At 52.2% G+C, this 22,050-nt stretch overlaps 1 protein-coding gene and 1 long non-coding RNA gene across 6 annotated transcripts; one reads left to right on the forward strand and one right to left on the reverse strand.

Moving 5' to 3' along the window:
* Positions 1-28: 28 nt before the first annotated feature.
* On the forward strand, positions 29-16,686 carry GLYCTK (glycerate kinase). The gene is made up of 5 exons (XM_064432466.1): positions 29-199; positions 9,144-9,529; positions 9,902-10,053; positions 11,845-12,020; positions 12,624-16,686. Exons 2-5 carry the CDS (start codon positions 9,243-9,245, stop codon positions 13,527-13,529), a joined length of 1,521 nt encoding a protein of 506 aa, XP_064288536.1. The 5' UTR covers positions 29-199; positions 9,144-9,242; the 3' UTR covers positions 13,530-16,686.
* LOC135307899 (uncharacterized) lies at positions 11,874-18,688 on the reverse strand. Of its 5 annotated transcripts, none has more exons than XR_010368492.1 (4): positions 18,025-18,688; positions 17,151-17,399; positions 12,734-14,335; positions 11,874-12,012 (listed from the first exon to the last, which is right to left on the reverse strand). It is a non-coding gene; the product is annotated as an uncharacterized LOC135307899 (long non-coding RNA). The 5 variants fall into 5 exon arrangements; XR_010368493.1 differs by having other exon boundaries at positions 12,734-13,538; positions 14,213-14,335; positions 17,151-18,688; XR_010368494.1 differs by having other exon boundaries at positions 12,734-13,538; positions 13,980-14,335; positions 17,151-18,688.
* Positions 18,689-22,050: the final 3,362 nt, after the last annotated feature.

Raw genomic sequence — 22,050 nt, forward strand, 5'->3', positions numbered from 1 at the left:
GCGGCTCCGGCGGCGCCGCGCGGGCCACCCTGGGAACGGGGGCTGGCAATGGGGCGTGCGCGGGGGCTGCTGGGACGGGGGAGGGCGGGCTCCCCGGCGGCCATGTTGAGTGTGGCAGGGAGGGCGGAAAGGCCCGCGCGCTCCCGGCCCGCCGTGATTGTCAGCGTTGTCACCGTCCCCGCCGCTCCCGGGACCCGAGGTGGGAAAGGGCTGCGCAGGGCAGGGCTCGGAGGTCGTGGCGGGGCCGGGGTTCATTATCAGTTCCTTTCGCCCGTCCGTGCCTATGGAGGCACAGAGGGCCGGGTTGAGGGCATGACGTCATGCCGTAGGCCGGGCGATGGCTTCGCGCCGGCGGGAGCGCGTCAGTTCCGGTGCGGGCAGCGCGGGCCGGGCGGGTGCGGGTCGTGAGGGGCCGCGGGGCAGCCTCGCCCTCTGCGGGGTGGTCCCCGCGCTGTGCCGATTGAAGGCGTTTCTCGGAGTTTCCAGTGGAAACTAGAGAGAAGTGCGCTGTTTGGCAGCTGGCTAACAGGAGCCCGGGTGGCCTGGAGGGCCAGCGGCACCCGGCCTGTATCAGCAGCGGTGGCCAGCGGTCACTGACTGTCTCTGTCCTGGCACTGACTGTCTCTGTCCTGGCACTGACTGTCTCTGTCCTGGCACTGAGGGCACACCTTGAGTGCTGCGTCCAGGCCTGGCCGCTCAGTTCAGGAAGGATATTGAAGTGTTGGAGCAGGCCCAAAGAAGGGCGGCAGAGCTGGGAAGGGTGTGGAGCACCAGGCCTGTGAGGAGCGGCTGTGGGTGTTTACAGGCTCAGGGCTGAGCGGGCCGCTCTCCGTTGGCCAGCCAACCACTGCCACAGCCTCAGTCTGTGCCAGGGGAGGTTTGGGTTGGACATCAGGGAGAATTTCTTCATAGGAAGCGTGCTTAGACCTTGGAACGGGCTGCTCAGGGAGATGTGGGGTCAGTGTCCTGGAGGTGTTGAAGGAAAGGCTGGCTCAGTGCCATGGTCTGAGTGACATGGTGGTGTCGGGTCACGGATTGGACTTGTTATATTTGCCCAATTATCCAACCAAAAAAAAACCCCCAAACAAAATTAAATGTAACAGGAATTTTAATGAAGTAACTTAATATATGTAAAATAGAATGCACTCGAAATATTGACAATATAATTTGGTTAAAATGAGGGATAATTTGGTTCTGATACCACGTGGGGTACGGAGTGCAGGGCTTGACCCCTGTCACCTCATGTGCCAGCTTGCCAAGCCAAAATTCCCCTTTTATGCTGTGTGTCATCACCATCTCTTCCCATTTTCGATTTGTCACACTTGTATCACTGCCCTCATCATCCCCTTTACCACACATGCTCCACCATTCTTTCAGGGGGTTGTACCACTCTTTGGGGGTCTTCTCTGAGAAGGCCTCTCCTCTTCCTCAGTGTCCTGCAGTTCACCTTTTGGATTACACATGTGCACCAAGCTGGTACAGTATAAGCCAACATTGTGTTCTAACATTAAAGCAATAAATCTCATATAATTAACATTTTCCTGGTGTCCAACCAAATTCTCCTCTCTCCCAACTAAATTTAGTAATAGTTATCTCTTGCTTCTTCCTGTTCTGAACATCTGCAGGAGAAGGGGGGGAGCCCCTCCTCTCCCTTTGTTTCTTGGCATTACACCTTTAGCTGTTTTATGATTTCCAAACATTAATTACTGTATCGATATTGATGACTGTTTCAATTCTGCCAGCACAAATCACACCTATTTACCACAGCCTCGATGCCTCAGGGTTCATTTCCAGCACAGATTTTGTGCTGTGCAGGCAGAGCCCGGCAGGAGCAGCCTCAGGGAGCTTCAGTCAGCTCCCCCTCCTTTCAAATGCACTGTGATCACTCCCTCACCCTTCCCCTCCTACTCTCAGTCCATCCCCTGCACATTTTTATTTCCCAGTAATCTCTATTCCTCTAAAGTCTTGTTGGCAGTGCCGCAGCAGCACCACAGCTGTAGCACCATGCTCCTACCCCACGCAGGCTCCCAGGTGAGGGTGGGCAGCACACACCTGAACCTCTGACAAACACAGCGTGGCTTTTGAGGATGCTGCTGCAGTGCACACGCCTTGGAACTGCTTTTGTCTGTCACAAATCCTGATGACAGTGTGCCTGTTTTTGTGTATTTCTTACCTTAAAAAGCTGGAGTATAAGAGTAGCTGTGAAAATCTCACCTCACAAAGTTTTCTGCTATTTTAAATTTAGAAACCAGGAGATCTTGTCACTTCAATCCCCCAGAAACACAATCAAAAGAAAAAATTAAACTGTAGATGCCTTCCTGAACATTAATTGCATTTCCTTTCGAGGTGTCCAGAATAGTTTGATTTTGCTTTTGGATCCTGTTGCCCTCCTGTGGTCAAACCTCAGCAAGTCCAAGGACTGTTAAAGCTCTGCAGGTCCTTCAAACGGGCTGGATTATTTTGTGTGCATTTATTTTTGTCTGATCTAGTTAATTATTTCTTTTCTCAGAGCCCTTGCCCTCGCTGTTTGCTTGCTGGAGCTCCCTGTTAACTTTTGGTGATCTCATCCTTTCACAGTGCCGTGGGTTTGGCTCCTCACAATGATTTACCTTTATTACTTCGAAACAAAGTAAGACTTTCACATGGGAATCCAGGGATACCAAAACACACCCTCATTCCTCCCGAGGGTCTCGGGGTCAGCTGCCCCTTTGCTAGGCCAGTTCAAAACCCACAACTGATTTATTTTTGTGTGATAAGAGGTTTTGGAAAAGCTGGGAATGTCGTGCCTCCTGCACACTCTAAATTGCAGGATCAGAGCCTGGATTATCTCCTGCGGGCCCGGAGGTGACTCACCAATAACATCATAAGACAATTTACTTCAAAACACCTACAATACTTAGCTAAGTTTTAGAGTTGTATAACACCGTGGGTTGTTGATTTGATATTTTGTCACTTCCTTTTTATTCTTCTGCCTTTCTTCCTAATCGTTGGAACTTAGTTTGTCAGTTTATACCAAGCTGGAATTTAGCTGGCAGGATAATTGGATCTCCCAGAAAAATGTCATATTAAGTAGGAATTATGGATAATGCCCCTGCAAAATTAGTTAATGGAAAAAACGTTTAATTGCTGCTTGAGTAATATCGATCAAATGCAGTTATTCTACCTATGCATTTCTGTGTTAGATACCACTGGAACCTGCACAATACAGGGACTTGTGCTTGCTCAGCAGCAGAAATTCACACTTCTCCCTGCTCATGTCCTGAGGTTTCTGTGGGCCTTGAGTTCATCACGGTTCCTCTGGAAGGTGCCTCCATCAGCAGTTCCCCCAAACTGAGCACTCTGTGCTGCTCTCGGGTCACTGATGAAGCCGTGGGGCAGCACGAACACCAGCAGAGTCCCTGTGGATTTCCAGATGTCAGCTGGACCCCGAGCCACTGCTTTCTGCCCTCTGAGCCATGCTCAGGCTGCTGTCCAGAGGGGCTGGCTGTGACTGCCCACCCGCCCTCCAGCGTGCTCACAGGAATGATGTCAAACACCTCAGCAGAGTCCAGGCAGCTCACATCTGCTGCTTTCCACGTTCCTCACTGCCTCTTGTCTCAGCCCAGAGGGCAGCTGTAATTGTCATCCTGTGACTGATTAAGATTCCTGGCTCTTTCTCCTCTTATGTTATTTCCAGCTGAGGAGCTCATAATTTTCTGCTATTAATCCCAAAGACCATGACCTTGTATTTCGCAGCACTGAATTTCAACCCCTTTCTACTATTCCAGTCCTCAAGGCTCGCAGCTTTTCATCTTCTCTAGAATGCTGTGATCCTTCCCTGGATTTTAAATGACTCTCATCTTTGATGGCAAGTTGACTCAGAATAGGGAGCTTGAGAAATTACAGCATGAAAGGAAGTAGACTTGGCATGGGCTTGGCTTCAGGGTAGTAGTGTTCTGTGTTGAGCTACAGAAGAATTTTTAGTGAAAATTTTTTCTTCCTTGCAATCCCCAGAGCATGGGAAAATCATTTCCAAAAGGTATATAGGGAGTGAAGGGAGTGTGACCTAGAAAAACTAGTAAGATGCATATGTCAAATCCAGTTAATTTTTTTTTGCTAATGATACTGATCTATATATATAAAATGCTGAATAGAACACTTATCTTCCCTGTGTTTGGCCTTAAGCCACATTCCCCATCAAAGGCAAAGAGACCCTGTTGACACTTTCCTGGTGAGTAAATCAGTCACGAGAGCAACATATTTCTTTTCCAAGCAACATATAGAAAGCCATGTACTGGAAACTAGGACTCCTGGGTTTCCCAGAGCTCAGCATATTCTTAAAACAAAGGTATCCAGGCTCCATCCTACTTTCTCCCTTGCCTGCCTGGCAAACCCTCTGGTCTCATCATACTGCTGCTGACCACCCTCCCACTTTTTCCCACTTTTGGATGCAGGAGCACTGCAGTGAGGGGGGCAAAGGGCCCCTCACCCTGTCCCTGCACACCCACTCGTGCACTGGACCCTTCACAGCTGCCCATCCTTGCTGCAGACATTTTCTCTTTTGCTAAATGTGAATGAGGCAGTGCAGTAATTTTATGCAAATCCATGTGCAGATTAAAAAATTAATCAAATTCTGAAATTTTCATTTAAAGAGATTAGTCTTGAAAAATCCCCCATCTAATCCTCCCAGAATAGTCACTTGGAACAAGCCTTCAGTGCGTTGTTTCCCTCCTGGGTTTAGTGCATCTCCTGGAAAATTTTCTTGTAATGCTTTTGGGACCATGTGGAGCAGCAAGCTTGGGTTTGAGCAGGGCTCACCAGGCAAATTAAAGCTGATATATCAAATGATAGAGGAGATGTGTCAGTAAGTGGGAACGGGGGAGTTTAAGGCAGTAAAATCTCCACTTTGTTGTACTTCATAGGTAAATTCCCCTGGTGATGCAGGAGAAATGGAAGCAGGGAGCCTTGGTGAGTCTGTCAGTAATTTACATGCTGAGAGGCCAGAAAAAAGTCACGCAGCAAGAAAAACGAGGAGCAAGAGACACTGCTAAAACTTGCTATGTCTGGGAGTTTACTACTGTAATCTGTCTCTTAGAGCTTGAGCTCAAAATTATCCTCCAACAACTGGGGTTTGATCCAGTGCTATATCAAATATTTTCCTAGCCCCTCGTGGATTTTGAAGTTGACCCTGTACAAGGTGGGCCAGCCACCAGTCCTGGAGGAAATCCAGAGGCATCCTGACAGCATTGAGGCTAAAGTAACTTAGGTCCCTGAAGTTCTCAGTTAAATCATGCATTCTGGCACAGCATCCTCTGATCTCACAGCACCTGAAATGCTCAGGATGTGTGTGTGGTTGAGTTGGCCTGCAATAAGCTCAACTGCCCCAACTTCAAAAAAACCACAAGCCCAAGATGCAAATCCTTGAACAAACCTCCAACCGCAGCACCTGGAACAGCTCAGCTCTGCCCAGTGATGGCAGACTGGCCCCTGGAAAGGAGGATTTTTCTAGCTTTCAAGTGCCTGCCATGAAGTGAGGTGCTGGCTCATTTTTCTCACTGCATGGGCATGGCCAGCTCATTTGCTCACTGTTTTCTTCCCCAGTGTGCCTCCAAGTTTATGGCTCAGACTCTGCCCCGCTATGTCCATGCTTTTGGTCTCTTGCCACTGTCCAATTTACTTGGCAGCTTTACCACATTTCTGCCCCTACTACTGGATTCTTTCTGTCTCACTCTGACTTTGGCTCCGTGCCTGCAGAATTGCTTTAATTAAAAAGTTAATGAAAGGTAATGCAAACGAGCATTTTGCCTGTATTTTATCACAGTCCAGCTCCTTCCCCTCCCTCTTTCCCAGAGAAGGTGAAAATGAGAAGTTGGGGCTTTGCTGCATTTTGGTGTGAGAGCTAACAGTGGAAATTTCTACAGGCTTAGGAGGAGCCCTCTGAAGAAAGGGCTTATAATGGTGTGTGTAGATTATTATAAGTGTGTAGATTATTCATGAATGAAAGCTGAGGAAGTTTTCATTTAAAGGGGATTAATCTAAACCCCTTACAATCCTCCAGCTCTCTTTGGAACAGGCAATTCTTAGCATCATTTTCATCCTAAGCTTAATATGAACTTACAGGAAACTTTTCAAAAGACTGTCTATATCCCAACTCCAAATCATCCCAGGCAGGGACAAAGGGAAGGTGTGAAACCTGAACCTCACTTGTGCCTATAGCTTGTCACCTTATATCCATATAGAAGAGGGCTCATTCATCCTTCAGTGATTTTCCTGAGAAACTAAGATTAGTGCATGAAGTAATGTGAGTCACATCATCAGCCCCTTCTCCCAGCCCAGATTCCTCACAGCCAGCAGTGGGAAGAGGAAAACGCAGGGATGTGAGGGTGTAATTTCCCCTTGTGCAATATGTAGCAGTTAACAGGCAATTACACCACTTCTAAACCCACCATCTGGGGAGGGAGCCTGAGAGCTGCCATTTGGGTTATTTTTCTTTCCACACTGCCTGTGTTTTGGGGTGATATTCAGTTCTCTTGATCTTGTTTTTAAAGCCTTAGTAAAATGAGTAGGAGTTTTATTTTTTGTTAATATCTACAGTGGATTTCATAGCACTGATTTATAGCTGTTCCCTGATGACATTTGGTACCCAGTGCCTGAGACTGTATAAATAAATTACATAAAAAGGGATTTGTGGTATCATTAGCAGCACCCCCATTCCAAGGGGAGTCTCCAGTGATCCTGTGTGTCTAATCAGAGCTGACAAGGAGCAGAGTCACACACTGAGACATCCAAAGCAGATGGATCTGTGCCAAATTCAGCTCTCTGTTGCACTGGTATAAGGTTGGATAACCTCTGACTGCAAGGGGGTTTTACACTGTGTTTACTCTGCCTTTACACCTGTGCTCTGAGATCAGTGCCAGGCAGTGAACCCCAAAATCCTGAGATGCAATAGAAGGACGCTTGCTGACTTCCACAGACTCTGGATCAGGCCTTCATGGTTAAAATATAATCTGAGTTCAGAGTGCAGAAAACAGATTACATGCCTGCTATTGTACTGAAATGCTTTCCAGAGTAAGCATTAGCAGTATGTACACAAGTGCCAGATGAATTAAGCTGGCATTTAGTTTTTCCACCTCCAGTAGGAGAGGATTGCCTTTGAAGAACTGAGGCCTGCTGTGCCGTGTCTGGAGCTGGAGCTGGAGCTGTCGGGGCTGCCAGGAGGGCACGTGTGACAGGAGCCACGGTTGCAGGTCTGCTTGTGCTCCATCTCCCCAGGCTTCAGGGTCAGCGGCGCACAGAAACATCAAGGCAGAGACAAAGCCTGTTCAAAACTTTGGGGCTTTATTTTCTTAAACTCCCCTGGCTCCCTTTAAGCTTTTCTTCTCCAGCCATTCCTGCAAACCCTGTATTGCAGCTCAGACGAGGTGACCTGGGGTGTGATGCACCTCTGCTTTGTAGCACCTTCCTCTGATTGCTCTGTGCCCAGGGCCAGGTGAGTCAGAGACCTGCTGGGAGCAGAGATGCTTATCTCAGTTCCTGAGAGGTGCAGGGCTGACTCCACCGCGGTCAGCACAGTTACTCTGGCCCTCACTGAAGTGGGGTCAGTGGTTTCAACTGCTGGCAGCATCAGCTGCCATGAAGTTTAAGAGTCTAGTAACAAAATGGTCGGGGCACCCTGTCTTTTGTTCTCCTGTCTCCTCGTGGTTGGAAAGCCAGTGCTTCTGACCAGCACCTAAAGGGAGTGCACACAGGTAGTTAATCTGCTTTGGCTTTTGGCTTTAAAATCTGTTCTTCTAAGCAATGAATCGTTTACTGCTAGCCTTGTTCTTAAGGGTCTTTTCCCACTTCGTTGATTCTTGGGGTTTTCTCTGACAAACTTTTAATTCTCTGTACAGCCTTACCTTCAAGTCCCTTGTCCTGAGATTTCAGAGTGTGCTCAAGTTTCAATGCCTGAGAAGGTGTGTAGAGGATTTTTGTGTAGATCTTTTGCATCCCTGCAGCAAAATAAGGCAGATTTAGACCCAGAGAAGCTGTTGAAAAGCTTGTCCAGCTTAATGATTAACACCTTGCAATGCTAGGGAGTGTCAGGACAAAGAGAGACCTCTGGACTCCTGAGCTCTCCTAAAAAAGCCCTTGCACAAAACACATCCACTTACTTGAGAGAGGATTAATTCTCAGGGAATTTCAATGGCTCTGTGATCAAGTGTGTTGCCCTGGCTGCTTCAGCCTCCTGGCACCCTGCCTTAAATGCCATGAGCAGGAGAGATGCAGATCACAAGGATCTTTGATCCTCAGAAACCAGCAGTGAACTTGCTGCCAGTTAACAGAAGGAAGGAGAAATGCTGGGAGGGAATAGATGTGTGTGTGCTGGCAGGGGCCACCTTTCCTCTGTCAAGACAAGTATCTGCCCTTGAGCAGCTGAGATCTTTCGGTCCATGCACAGATCTGTTGCAGATAATGCTAATGCTCAGTGGAGAGCAGCTCAAATGGGCTTTCACAGACACAGCTTTCACAGACATTTTGCCTGGATATGAACTCTTATTTGGGCTCTAAATGTGATTTTCATGGATAATGAGGAGTAAAACAGAAAGGTAAATTAAGCCTTGTGTTAATTTGCTGTTTGGTGAGGAAACCTCATTACTGGTCTCTCTGTGGCCACCAGCAGCAAGGGATGAGGCAGCCAGCAAGGCTGTTGTTTCTCCTCTGTGTCTGATGCTGCAGGGACACATGGGGCAATGCACAGCCAGAGAATGAGATCAGCATTTGGCTAGCATGGGGAAGGGAGTTAATGTAGTGAAAAGCTGTTCCACCCAGATGCCCTGCTCTCTCCAGGACAGAAAGCAGCTTCCACAGTTTGGAAAGGTGACAAACACTAAGCAAATAGAAATGATGGCTTGCCAGTGGCAAATCTACAGTGATGGAGAAGCTGGCTGGCAGAGCTCACCTTCCCTGCAGGAGGTGATGAGATTGCAGGGGAATCACAAGCTGACAGTTTGAATGTGACACTGTCCTTCCCTTCCTCCTGCCTGGGGAAAAGTTAGAAAATGCTGCTTGTGTAGCACCTTAATCTAGGGGAAACAGTTCCACGGTTCATGTTTTGACCTCTCTGTTCTTTCTGTGACAGCCCTGTCTCTTCTACTAGCAAAAATGTTCCCTTTCCCTTGCAGGTTGGAGGCTGCTGGCTGTTTCAGCCCTTGAGGCACTGCAGGGAGTGCAGAAGCCCACCCCACCAGGCAGAGTGGCTCGGCCCTGGCAGCCTGTGCACCATGTCCCTCCGCGAGCACGCACTGTCCCTGTTCCGTGGCGCTCTGGGCACCGTGCGCCCCGCTCCCATGCTGAGGAGGGCTCTGAAGCTCCAGGGAGATGGGTGCCCTCAGCTGCTGGTGAAGGGCCAGGCCTTTCCACTGAAGAGGGACCTGTACCTGGTGGGTTTTGGAAAAGCTGTGCTGGGGATGGCTGCAGCAGCAGAAGAGATCCTGGGAGACCACCTCACTCGGGGGATTATCAATGTGCCGCTGGGGATCCAGGAGAGCCTGCAGCGAGCAGGAATGCAGTAAGGACTGTTTCTGGACAATTTTGGGGAGCAGGAAGGAGGGGTGTAGGCTGCCAGATTTTCCCTCTGTTGGATGTTGCTATGAACACCCTAAGTCCTTTTGAGCTGCCCTTGCTCTGATGCCCACCCCATCCACCCCACCGCTCTCATCTTCAACCACCATCACATCCCAGTGACACCAGTGATGCAGCCCCGCTCTTGTGCTGTGTGTGCTGCCTCTCTGGCTGTGGGGAAGAGGCACTCAGCAAAGGCCATCTGCCTGTCCTGGTCACTCACTGTATGCCACTGGTACACCAGGCACCTGCAGGTAACAGCCTGCTGCCTGTGTGGGTGCACAGATCCATGGTGGAATTGCCTCTCTTACCTCACCAGGGAGATGCTGCTGAAGCCACACAGCAGAATCCAGGTCATCGAAGGTGCCAAGAACAACCTCCCAGATGCAGAGGCTCTGAAGGGAGCAGTTGCTATCCAGGAGCTGGCTGAGGGTCTGACTGCAGATGACCTGCTCCTTGTGCTCATCTCAGGTAGTGTGGGAATCCCAGGGAATGCTGCCTGCCCACCCCTGACCCTGCAGCAAGGGAGTGCTGTGCTGTGCCAGCCCCTTCAGCAAGGACACTTGCACCTCTGATTTTTCCTCTCCCTTCTGCCATCCTTTCTCCAGGCATGCAGCAAGAGAGAGCACAGTGCAGTGGACACACTGCCTCCCAGCACTGGAAAGAGGCTGAGCTGCACAGGCTGGGTCCTGCAGTTGTGCCACCACAGTGAAGTGGCACCTCTGGGCACAGCCTGGCAGCTGTTCTCACCTCTTAGCAAGGAGACACTTTCTTCCTGCCCCCTCCTTACATTTGGGGACACAGACTTGTGGAAGCAAGCACTTGGTAGATTTGCATGCTCTGCATTTGTGCAGGAGCGTGAGTCTGCAAGCTGAGATCTGGGACTGACCTTTCCCAGGGCTTGGCTCCTTCCCAGCTAGTGGAAATGAGGCCTCCAGGTACCACAGAGTAAGCTGCATGCCTTGAGGGGCAGTCCTGCACACCCCCAGGGCCTGGCTGGTGGCCCCCAGGCTGTCCCCAGCTCCAGGGCTGTGTAAGATGATGCATCAGAGGGATGCAGTGACATCACCTCATCCTGAGCTCCGTGGCTGTCACAGGGCAAAAGCATGCAGGGGCTTGGAGCAGCTCTGCAGAAAGGCTTGTGCTCCTCTGCTCAGTGTTTATTCCTCTGAGATGCTGAAGCCTGATCCAGTACAGAGAGAGCAGTGCCATTAGGCAAACACCCAAGTGCCTGGAAGCTAGCTGTGCTTTCTGGGGATTCCCCTGGGCTTCCTCCTGTCTTTTGGCTACAGGGATCTCCAAGAGACTCCTCAGCCTTTCAGGGAGCCTGTACAGGATCTCCCCGTGGCTGTGACTACCTATGCATGTGCCCTCCCACACAGCAGCCGGTCCCCAACTGCTCCTGCCTCTCAGCTAGATCCCTGGCTATTGACTGAAACACAGGCATTTGCATTTGTTTTTCTTGCTCATCATGTTTTATTGATGCTGATTTGTCTCAAACCTCTGAGCAGGCTTTGCATTTTGACAGTAGTATTCAGCTGTACTTCTGTGCACGTTCACTCTGTGCACAGACCTTGCTCTTTTCTCCTCTGTATTTTCCATCCATTCCAGTTTTCCATTAGGACCTTGCCTTCTTTTCCACATTTCCAATGCCTGCTTGTATCAGACAGAATTCCCACCAGTGAAGCTATCACCCTGGACTCAGCGTGTGCTTTGTCCTTTGCATTACTGTCCCCCTTTTTCTTTCCTCCCAGACCTAGACGAGTGCAGTTCAGCAGCTTCCAATCTTGCTGCATCCCTAGCCAGTGTTTTTACACTCTGTCCTGAATAAATGGAGCCACCAAAGCAGGCAGTGTCCCCATGAGCACAGCACTGGCTGCTGTGTGAGCTGTGGAGGCCATCTCCCTGCTCCCCCACCCAGGTAACCCCTGAATATCAGTGTGAGGACCCAGCTGCAGCCCAGTGCAGAGGTGAGGGCAGCTGCTGCCCCTCTTCTGTCATGCCCACCACACTGCAGGCTGGTTCTTCCCATCCAGCCAGGCTCACACTGCCTGGTGAAGTGTAGCTGACTGCAGAGAGAGCAGGACAGCAGTGATTAAAACCCATTGTTGAAGATGACTGAATTCTCCAGAGATGTTAGCTTAGGTCCCCAGTGAGCTCTGCCTTCCCTCCAGACGCTGATGAGGGAAGAGAAAAGGCTAAAGCCCTGCTCTCCTTTGTCCTCCTTCTCCTGATGTCCTTGCCATCTCTTCTGCATCCTAGGGGGTGGATCAGCCCTACTGCCTGCTCCCATCCCTCCCATCCTCCTCGAGGAGAAGGAGAAACTCACAAAGATGCTGGCTTCCCGAGGAGCTGCCATACAGGAGCTGAACATTGTCCGGAAGACTCTGTCCGTGCTGAAGGGTGGAGGGCTGGCCCAGCTGGCACATCCTGCACGGGTAACCAAGGGAAAGCCCCCGTTTGCCCAGAGATCACCCATCTACCCTCAAAATAGAGGCTTAAACAACTTGCAGGGGTTTTGTCCATACTGAGTGAACAACTTTGCACACTGTTTTAGGGCTCTCTGGCTGAGATTTCGCTTTGTAACGAAACTTTCAGGGAGACAGAGCTGGGAGAGTGGGAATTCAGACTTGGGAAACATCAGCCATCCCATCATGCCACTCTGCAGATCCCAGCCTACACCCAGCAGGCACTTCCAAGTGTTGGTGCTTCAGCACAGTGCTTTCAAGGCTGGCTCTGACCTTTGGCTCCCCTGGGGGCTGTTCTCAGTGTGTCCCATTGCTGAGCCCACACTAGGCTGGGCCTGACAAGTGCAGTGTCACAGGTTACATCTTCCAACGTGATAGTCCAGCTTCAAAGGGGACTGTAAAGCTGTGGGTTTGAGAAGGGCAAGGTGACACTCACTGGGCCATAAAATAAAAATGGGTGAAGACCTACCCTGTTTCCACCCGCTTTGGTGTGGGGATGGCACTCAGAGCAGTGCTTATGCCAGGGTTCTTTTGTGGTCACCTGCAATAATCTGTGGGCATTTTTTTCCATAGGTGGTGAGTCTCATCCTGTCTGACGTGATAGGTGACCCCCTGGACATCATAGCGAGTGGCCCCACTGCTGCCAGCTCCCACAGTGTCCAAGACTGCCTTCAGATACTCACCAAATACAACCTGCTGCACGACCTGCCCAAGTCAGTGGAAATGGTCCTCTCCAGCTCTCCCACCAAGCCCACTGCTCCAGAAAACTACTCCCACGTTTCCAACATCATCCTTGGGTCCAACACGGTGGCTCTGGAAGAGGCCAGACGCCAGGCTGAGGGGCTGGGCTATGCAGCTCTGCTCCTGAGTGCAGCAGTCCGTGGGGAGGTGGGCCGTGTTGCCACGCTGTACTGCCAGCTGATCCAGCTGGTCTGCCTGGCCTTCGCCAGCCTCGGAGAAGGGCCCCTGGGGGACCAGCTGAGGGGCAATGTCCTGCAGCTGGCAGCAGAGCTGCAGATCCCAGGTTTGGACCTGAAGGAGTTCCTGCAGGCCCTGCGAGGGTTAGGGCCTGACAGACCAGTCTGCATCCTGGCTGGAGGAGAAACCACGGTCCAGCTCCAGGGAACCGGCAAGGGAGGCAGAAACCAGGAGCTGGCCCTGCGTGTGGGGCTGGGGCTGCACCAGGCTCAGGCCACAGGAGCCAGCAGCCCCCAGGGGAGCTGTGAGATCCTCTTCCTCAGTGGGGGGACAGACGGACAGGATGGGCCAACGGAGGCAGCAGGAGCCTTCTGCAGCCCAGGGCTGGTGGCTGAGGCGCTCCAGGAGGGCCTGGATGTGGAGGCCTTCCTCAGGAACAATGACTCCTACACGTTCTTCAGCCAGTTCCAAGGTGGGCATCACCTCCTGGTGACAGGCTTGACAGGCACCAACGTCATGGACATCCAGGCCATTTTAATTAGAGCCATGGAGAGATCATGAGAGCTCCCTCTGCAGACACCCAGATGCACTTAATTAGGAGCAGGAGTAAATTAAAGCACCAATGCTGCAGACAAATGCAAACTACTTAAATTAGGGCTCACTGTTGAGGCTGCTAGTGTCTTTGACAAAAAGAATCCACTAATTAGACACATGAGTGGACGTCCACAGCAAAAAAAAAACAAGCACTTGTAATTGGTGGGATCAGAGGAAGGTAAAAGGTCACATTACAAACAAGGAGACTGGATTTAAGGCTTGCTTCAGATATAGTTAATTTAAGAGACGTGGGGAAGCTGAGGCCATGTCAGGGCTACCACAGAGAGCCCTTGCTGCACTGTTGCACCTCCAGTGCCCCTAGCACAAGAGCAGCTCAGCAGTGGGGTTTTAGGGGTCCACTGCAGCAAATTGCAGTGACTGAAGGATATAAAAGCAGTAAGAGCAAGGCCTGCTCACCTGAAGCATGGAGCTGCTGGGGGGATGTGGTGGGAAGGGGACACCCAGCACCTGCTCCACAGGCCAGCACAGTGCCCTACAGCTCTTCCCACACCAGGGTACTGAGATGACAGAGACCAGGCCCAGCAGGATGCACACCCAGGAGTGTGGCTAGGAAGCACGTTGGCAGAGAGAAGTTCATGATACTGGCTGGGTGACACAAGCAGTGCATAGTGACAAAGAGGATGACATACCTTCACTGCACAGTGTAAGGATGGGGATGAATGAAGTGCAGTGGCAAGCCAGCTGTGTGGAGTCCTCCTCCAGCCTCCTTCCTCCACAGTAACATCTTCCCTGCTGGTGCCTGTTGGGAGAGCCTGTGTGCCAGCAGCATGCATGCTATGAGCTTTCATGGTGCTGTTTTCCAGCTGCCTAGAAAACTGTCGTGCATCCAGCCTGAGCCACTGACCTTTCCTCTGCACTGAGGCAGAAGTCGCTGTCATTCTGATTAACTCTGCTAATTCCACAGAACAAAAGACAAGGAAACCTTCATGCTCAGCTCTCCTGACCCATGCTGCTGAGCTGATCAAAGGGCATATCTGCCCGAGCTGTGCTCTGACAGGGAGCTGCTCCCCCACATGCACGAGGACACAGTGGTTATCACGTTTTTGTCACCTACTGCAGTGTGGTATGTGGGAGAGCAGAGATGAGCTTGGTTTCCCAGGACATGGAGCTCACAGTGGGGCTGGATTTCAGGAGGGCTTTGCCTGCAGCAACAGGCACACTGACGGTTTGGCTGGGTATTCAAAGGGCTTTAGCTCAGCAGCCAGTATGACCCAGCACGTCCAACTCCTTTTGAATATCCGTCTGTTTGTTACAGAGCCTAAGTGGGAGCTGAGCTCCTTTGAAAAACCAGCTCTAATGTAATAGGACACGCTTGACTCAGACTCTTTCCAGACAGACCGACCTACTCCGTGTGGCTGATCTCATCTCGTGACATAAATACACCGTTGTGCCAACACCCTGTGGTGTCTCACTGAACAGTCACTTGTTCTGCACCCCGCTTCAAGGTGGATCACAGGGTGGGGTTCTGAGGAGGATGCAAAACCTCCTATTTTGGTTTTGAAGCCAGTATCTAACAAGTAGGGATATCAGCAGGACCATCATGGGGCCTGGTGTCGATGCCAGGCTGGCAGCTGGACTGTCTGGGCTACAGCCCAGGCTCAGAATAAGGCACAACCCTGGGAATTTCAAAACCCCAGTCTTGCCTGGTGGTTTAAACTCATCCACGCATCTCATTTGTCCTCAGAGTCTGAAGGTCTTTTGTAACATGCCTGAACTTGCTCACAGTGGCAAACAGCTCTGAGATCTGCTGGGGAAAATCTGCCAAGCGTTACAGAGCTCGCTGTGCCCCCGTAATGTCAGGGGGTGGTTGTGCAGGAGAAGCTGCTTTGTGCCGGGTGTTTTTCTCCAGAGGTCGCTGGCAGGTCGCCTGCTCCGTGCCCAGCAGGGCAGCTCCATGGGCACTAACATGGGCAGTGATACAGCCACAAGTATGGGCTGCAGCCAGGACAACTGGGTAAAGCTGGCTCCACAACGTTCTGAGCCCTCCCTGGGCCATGCTGCTGCCTCCACAACGTGCTGAGCCCTCCCTGGGCCGTGCTGCTGCTCCACAACGTGCTGAGCACTCCCTGGCCCATCCTGCTGGCTCCACAACGTTCTGAGCACTCCCTGGCCCATCCTGCTGGCTCCACAACCTGCTGAGCTCTCCCTGGCCATCCTGCTGCTCCACAACGTGCTGAGCCCTCCCTGGGCCGTGCTGCTGATCCACAACATGCTGAGCACTCCCTGGCCCATCCTGCTGGCTCCACAACGTTCTGAGCACTCCCTGGCCCATCCTGCTGGCTCCACAACGTGCTGAGCTCTCCCTGGCCATCCTGCTGCTCCACAACGTTCTGAGCACTCCCTGGCCATCCTGCTGGCTCCACAACGTTCTGAGCACTCCCTGGCCCATCCTGCTGGCTCCACAATGTGCTGAGCTCTCCCTGGCCATCCTGCTGCTCCGCAACGTTCTGAGCACTCCCTGGGCCATCCTGCTGGCTCCACAACGTTCTGTACCCTCCCTGGGCCATCCTGCTGGCTCCACAATGTTCTGAGCCCTCCCTGGGCCATCCTGCTGGCTCCACAACGTTCTGAGCCCTCCCTGGGCCATGCTGCTGGCTCCACAACGTTCTGAGCACTCCCTGGGCCATGCTGCTGGCTCCACAGCATGCTGAGCACTCCCTGGGCCATGCTGCTGGCTCCACAACGTTCTGAGCCCTCCCTGGGCCATCCTGCTGGCTCCACAACGTTCTGAGCACTCCCTGGGCCATCCTGCTCCAGTGGAATGCAGAGTGACTCTGCTTTCAGGCTGGGGTGCCTGGCAGAAGGGTCACTCCAGCAGGAGTTCAGTGTGCCAGCCTGGGCACACTGCCACAGGGCCACCATAAACCCCTGCCCACAGCTCTGCCACACTGCTGAGCACCACCCTGGACTTGGAGCTGCTGCTTGTGCTGCCTCCCAGTCAGTTCCAGAGGATCTTGGGCTAGTGCTGGCTGGCTTCTCCTGGGAAATGCCTACTCCAGGTAGCCCAAGCAGTGTCCTTGCTTCCTGAATGGTGGCTTTTCATAACAAATAAAGAGTGTGTGTTGGGGAGGAGAGAAGTCTAATAAAAGGTTTCTTGAAAGGATGGAGCTGTTTGAAGTGCATTTCCCATCTACCTTTGCTTGGCTGTCATATATGGATTTTTGTTCTTGTCCTTTCTTTCCTAATGAGGAGATAACAGGCCAGGGGGAGGTTCAGCAAGAGCACCCAGGCCACAGAAATACTTCTCTGATGCTTCTACCTGGATAACTCAAAGCTCCATTTCCAAGGGGTTGCTTTGGTGGACCTTGTGCAACTTCTACCTAGGGACAAGAGGAGCATTGGAGTGTGCTCAGCCCTCACAGACAAAGCAGCATCTTATTCCTCTGGACAGTGCTCAGCAGGGAATTGTCTGCTATGGCTCCAGCCCAAGGCCAGCTCCCTCTGACCTGCAGTCCCTTCACAAAAGGTCAAAAGGCCCCATGCATGAGCCAACATGGGGCCACACTGGCCAGGTTTAGCAGGATTTGTGAGATAACACAAATCTCAAGACGTGAGAACATCACTTACCTGCCTGGTAATGATTTGCCTCCGGGCTGGCAGGAGCAATGACTTTCCCATTGGGAACTCAAGTGAGTCACCACAGCTGAGCAGGGCTTTGCAGCTTGTCCGTGCTGTCCTGGATGGGATATTGGCCTCATGGGAGTAGAGCTGTGCAAATGAAGACACCAGAGTGTGGCTGCAGTCACACAGAGCAACCCCAGTGTGTGGGCTGTGCTGGGACCAGCTCCACGCCACCCTGGCTCTGGGGGCTCGTGCCTAAGGAGAAGAGTCACAGAGAGAGCGAGGACAGTAAGAGACACCGGGGCTTGATGGTCACAGTCCCTTCCCTTTTTAATCAGAAAAGCAAAACTTTCTACACCAGCCAGCCTTCAGGAAGGAGTCAGCTGGGTGAAGGTGGCCAGCAGCTCCCTGGCCATATCCCTACACATGGGCAGGGGACACTGGGCGGCAAAAACATGCTCAGATGCCGTGTGGGGAGCAGGTGAACAAAGTCTGGGTATGCTCAGGGTTGATTTGCTCTCCTAAGCTGGCAGCTCTCAGCCAAACAGTGCTAACGGCCGGGAGAAGTAACAGCGTTATTAACAGCACGAGCTTCTGGCAGTAAATTAAAAATCTTGGCTGCCGCCCTTGGCTCTGCTCTTGCCTCTTAGAAGACATTAATATCACAGCTCCCCAGCATTCCCATTATCACTTCATTAAGGATCCAATAATGATAAATGTGGATGGTTTTATTTTGCACAGAGCCTGATTAATGGCCAATAATTCACTAGGTGTTAATGGGGCCCTTCCTTTATGGAGGCATTGGAAGGGGCTGCCTTTCATCTCCTCCACAAGCCACAATTTTCACCATTTTCGCTAATGTGACAGATATAACACAAACCTTGAAAGAGTGGCTGAGGCCTCTTGAGAAACCTTGAAGAGCATCGTGCCTGGGGCAGCCCTTGCTGTCGTGGCCATTCCTCAGCATCTTTTTCCTCTTCTTCCTCCCCTGTGCTGCTGGCAGTGCCTGCACACAGATGCTGCATATCCCAGGATAGTCCCAAAGCAGCAGATTCCCCAGGGATGAGCCCACCAGGGAGTCACTGGGGCTCTCACAGCAGACGTGGTGCAGAACCAGGCCCACCCTTGCAACGGGGTGCAATGCAAGGCGTGGGCTTGTGCTGGCCTCACCCCAAAGCAGCTTGGCACCCCTCACCTGCATCCCAAGAGGGCTGGGGAGCCTGGGATGCAGGACGGAGTCCCAGCAGTCCCTGCAGCACCCTGGGGACAGCTCTGGTGGCTCCTCCTGGGCCGGCTCCCGTGGCACAGGGGCTGCTCTCTGCCGCAGGAGCCCGGCGTACTGCACGGCTTCAATCCCTATATGAAGTGGGATGTATAATCACATAGGAATAAAAAGCCATACAAGACGGCAGGCTGGGAGATGCTCCGTGCTGGAGGATGACGGGACAGTCCGTCTGCCTGGGCTGCCACGGCCCCGCTGGGATGGAGCCGGACCCCAGGGAGCCCCAGGATTCCCCCCAGCCCCTGTGTGGGGTCTGTGGGGAGACACAGGAGCCCTGCATCAAACAGGGAAGAGAGGCGATGTGTCAGCCAGGAGAAAGCTTGGGAGGCCCCCGAGCTGCTGCAGAGGAAGCCCCAGGAGGTGTCAGCACTTGCTCCCAGCACTCCCAGCTAACAAGGGCCTCCCATCCCAACTCCCTGCTAGGAGCTGTGACAAGACTTGCTCTGTGCAGCACCCACACCTCCTCCCCTCACAGTGCCCATCGGGGAGCATCACCCTGCAGGAGCTCCTCCAGCCTGGGATCCCTCTGCTTGTACCACCACTGTCCCCAAGGCTTTACCAGCCCCACCAGGGCAGTGGGTACCACAACCCTCCAACACCATCACCAACACCTGGTGAAGGGAGAAAAGGGAGCCAGCCCCCTCCCTGTGGTGGTCAGAGCATCCTTCTCCACCTGACCAGGGAGAGGAGGGCCCCGCAGCTGCAGGCAGCAGTTGCAGGGAGCTGTCAGCACCCAGCTGTCAGACCCCAAATCCCCTGGCAGCCCACTAGGAGCAGCTCCTGGCTGCCTGCAGGAGCTCTTGACAGGGGGCCAGGCACTAAGGTGAACAAGCGTGGATCCTCCTGTAAGGGGGTGGATGTGGGTGGAGGGAAAGCAGGGAGTTGTTCCTCCTGTGAACGCTCACAGAGCAGCGGTGGCACAACACCATGCTCAGGGGTGGGGGACAGCCAGGGCAGGCTCCCCTGGGAGCCCACCCAGGCAGTGCTGGGGAGGAAGCCAAGTGGTGGCCAGCAGAAAGGGCTGTTTGTGCCACCTCCTCTCACAGCCTGGCAGTGATTCTGGCATCCACGGGATGGGAGAGCTGGAGCAGTGCCTGGGGCAGGCGAGAATGGGTGGTGGGTGTAGGCTCATGCAGTCCAGACTGAGAAGGAAAGGGTCTTCTAGCTAAAAAAAAAAATAAAAAAAAAAAACAAGCAAAAAAAACCCACCAAAAACAAAAACAAAACCAAACTAAGCAAATAAAAACTTCACACCGACCCCCCCACAAAAAAACCCAAACAACAAACCCCCCCCAGCAAAGTACCAATACACTCTCTGGTTGCCACACAGCACCAAAAAACTCTTTTTGCTGGCCCAAGACAGCACAGCCGACCAGCAGCCTCCAGCTGAGCACTACAGTGTTGTCTTAAGCAGCTCCAGAGGAGCTGAGCCACCCCAGAGCCATCACCCTGGGCTCCCCTTAGGGCAGCAGGAGGAATTTCAATCCTCAGGCTGCCTTTCCATGCCACAGGGTAGCACTGGGAACATCCCCACTCTACAAAACACTCCCAGAAGCAGCACTCCCACTCTGCCTTCTCCACCCGCAGTGCCCAGGTTTCTGCAGGGGCTGGAGCTGTGCAGAAGGGGGGACTCTGCACATCGTCCCTCGTGGGATGTCCCTGCCCACGCTGAATGGTGCATGGCAGGAGTCCCGAGGCAAGGCCTCCCCTCCCGGGCAGTGCAGGCAGAGGGCTGCCAGACCCCAGGAAAGGGGGAATCCACCCACACAGAAACTCCTTTCAGTGCAAAACCTGGTGGGTTTGGGTTTCCTCATCAGGGTTTCCAAGGCTCTCATCCATCTGCTCCAAGAGCTGTGAAGAGATGAGAGTCAAACCACACCTCTGCCACTTTTTGGGAGGATGGAGAGGTCATTGCCACTGAGGAGAGGAACAGCCCTAGCTTTCCCTCGGCCAGGCTGTGCCATGGAATTTGCCACATTACGCACCGTGACTGTTTAAAAAGCACAGATCCCACAGTTTGAGGGGCTTGGCCCAACCAAAATCCCCAGGAAAACCCAGACAGGAAATGAGTGGTGCCAGGCATTCGGGTGGCAGGGAGGAGGCACTCCCAGGGGCTGCACCAGCGAGGGAACCCAACACCAGGAGGGCAGCGCCGGGTCCACGATCGCGCCTTAACCGCGCCAAACCAAGCCAGCAATTACGGGATCATCAGCTGATGAATTGTAGCAAAAGATGTGTTTGTGAATCACTGCACCCCGGCTGGGTAAGAACACTGCCAGCGCTGTATTTGGGAGCAATTACTCTCCCCGAGCATGTGAATCATTAGGTATAATTACCCTAATAAATAAAAGGAAGATAACTCCAGTCTCCAGCCTAATCTAGAACAAGCAATTTTCGAGGAGAGCTGTATGAAATAAAAGCAGGAGCACAAGGCAGAGGGAAAGCAGGAAGAGGAGAGCTTCAAAACCTGGATGTGCTGTTAATCCTTCCCACAGCAACCAAGGCCAGCCAGCAGCAGTGGAGTCTCTCCCACAGGTCCTCACTGGAGTTTGGTGGCAGAGAATTTGCCATAGAGGGCTCAGGTTTGGATGCAGCAGGGTTGTCCTTTCCCAAGGCAGCATCCCACTGGAGCACAACTTCTCTTGGCAAAAGTTTCCCTGCTACAAAAATGCAAACAGGTTAAAAAAAAAAAAAAAAAAAAAAAAAAAAGCAAACATTTATTTTGGAGATGATGGGGGGGCAACAGTTAGTCTAATGAAACCATTTTGCTTTTCCCCTGGGAAACACTGGAATGAAAAAAAAAACCAACCAACAAAACTCTAAGCCCACCCCACTCAAAGTTGACATTTTGAAACGAAGCAGCAATTTTCTTCTCCACTTAAAATGTCATCACAGACTTTGGCTGTAAAAAAAAGCAGCTTTCCCTGAGTGACATTTTGAGGGGAAATGTTGACTTAAAACCAGAAGGAAACCCCCAGTCCATGCAATGAAATGTTTCGAGCTGAAGCGAGACTCCTTGCAGGGAAATTGATATTTTTTGCAGGAAAAAACAAAAAAACCCACCCATAGCTACACATATTTAGTGGTTTGAATTTCCCACGGGAAAAACCCATTCTCAAGGAGACAAGACTTTGGGAAAGGATGGAACAACACCACTACCTTATTCTGGAAGGAACAGCAAACAGCATCCCTAATTCTGGGCAAGTTTCCTCAAAAGCTTTGCAAAGCAAAGCAAAAAACCAGCAGCAGAGTCTGTGTTTGTCCTAGCAGGTGCCAGGCAGGTGGTGCTGGCTCTGTCCTGTCCCTGCAAGATGCCAGGGCAGGAGCTGCTCCTGCCCAGCCGTGGGGAAGGTGCCAAGGCCAGGGGAGGCTGGCACGGACTGGGGAGCCCTGGTGAGCAATAGCAGGGCTTATCCCACAGCCTTTCAGGGGAGAAATTGGATTTAGTCTGTGACTCATGGGAACCCTGCTTGTTCCCTCGGGAGAATGAGGATTGTGGCTCACTCCTGTGCCTGCAAGAGGGGCTGGGCTCTGCCTAGAGATGCTCCAGGAGATGGGGCTGGGCCTGGGCTCTCCTCTCAGGTGGGGTTTGACCAGGAACAATCTGTGCCTGGGCTCTCCCTG

This window comes from Passer domesticus, chromosome 9, assembly GCF_036417665.1.
Source record: "Passer domesticus isolate bPasDom1 chromosome 9, bPasDom1.hap1, whole genome shotgun sequence".
NCBI classification, from domain to species: Eukaryota; Metazoa; Chordata; class Aves; order Passeriformes; family Passeridae; genus Passer; species Passer domesticus.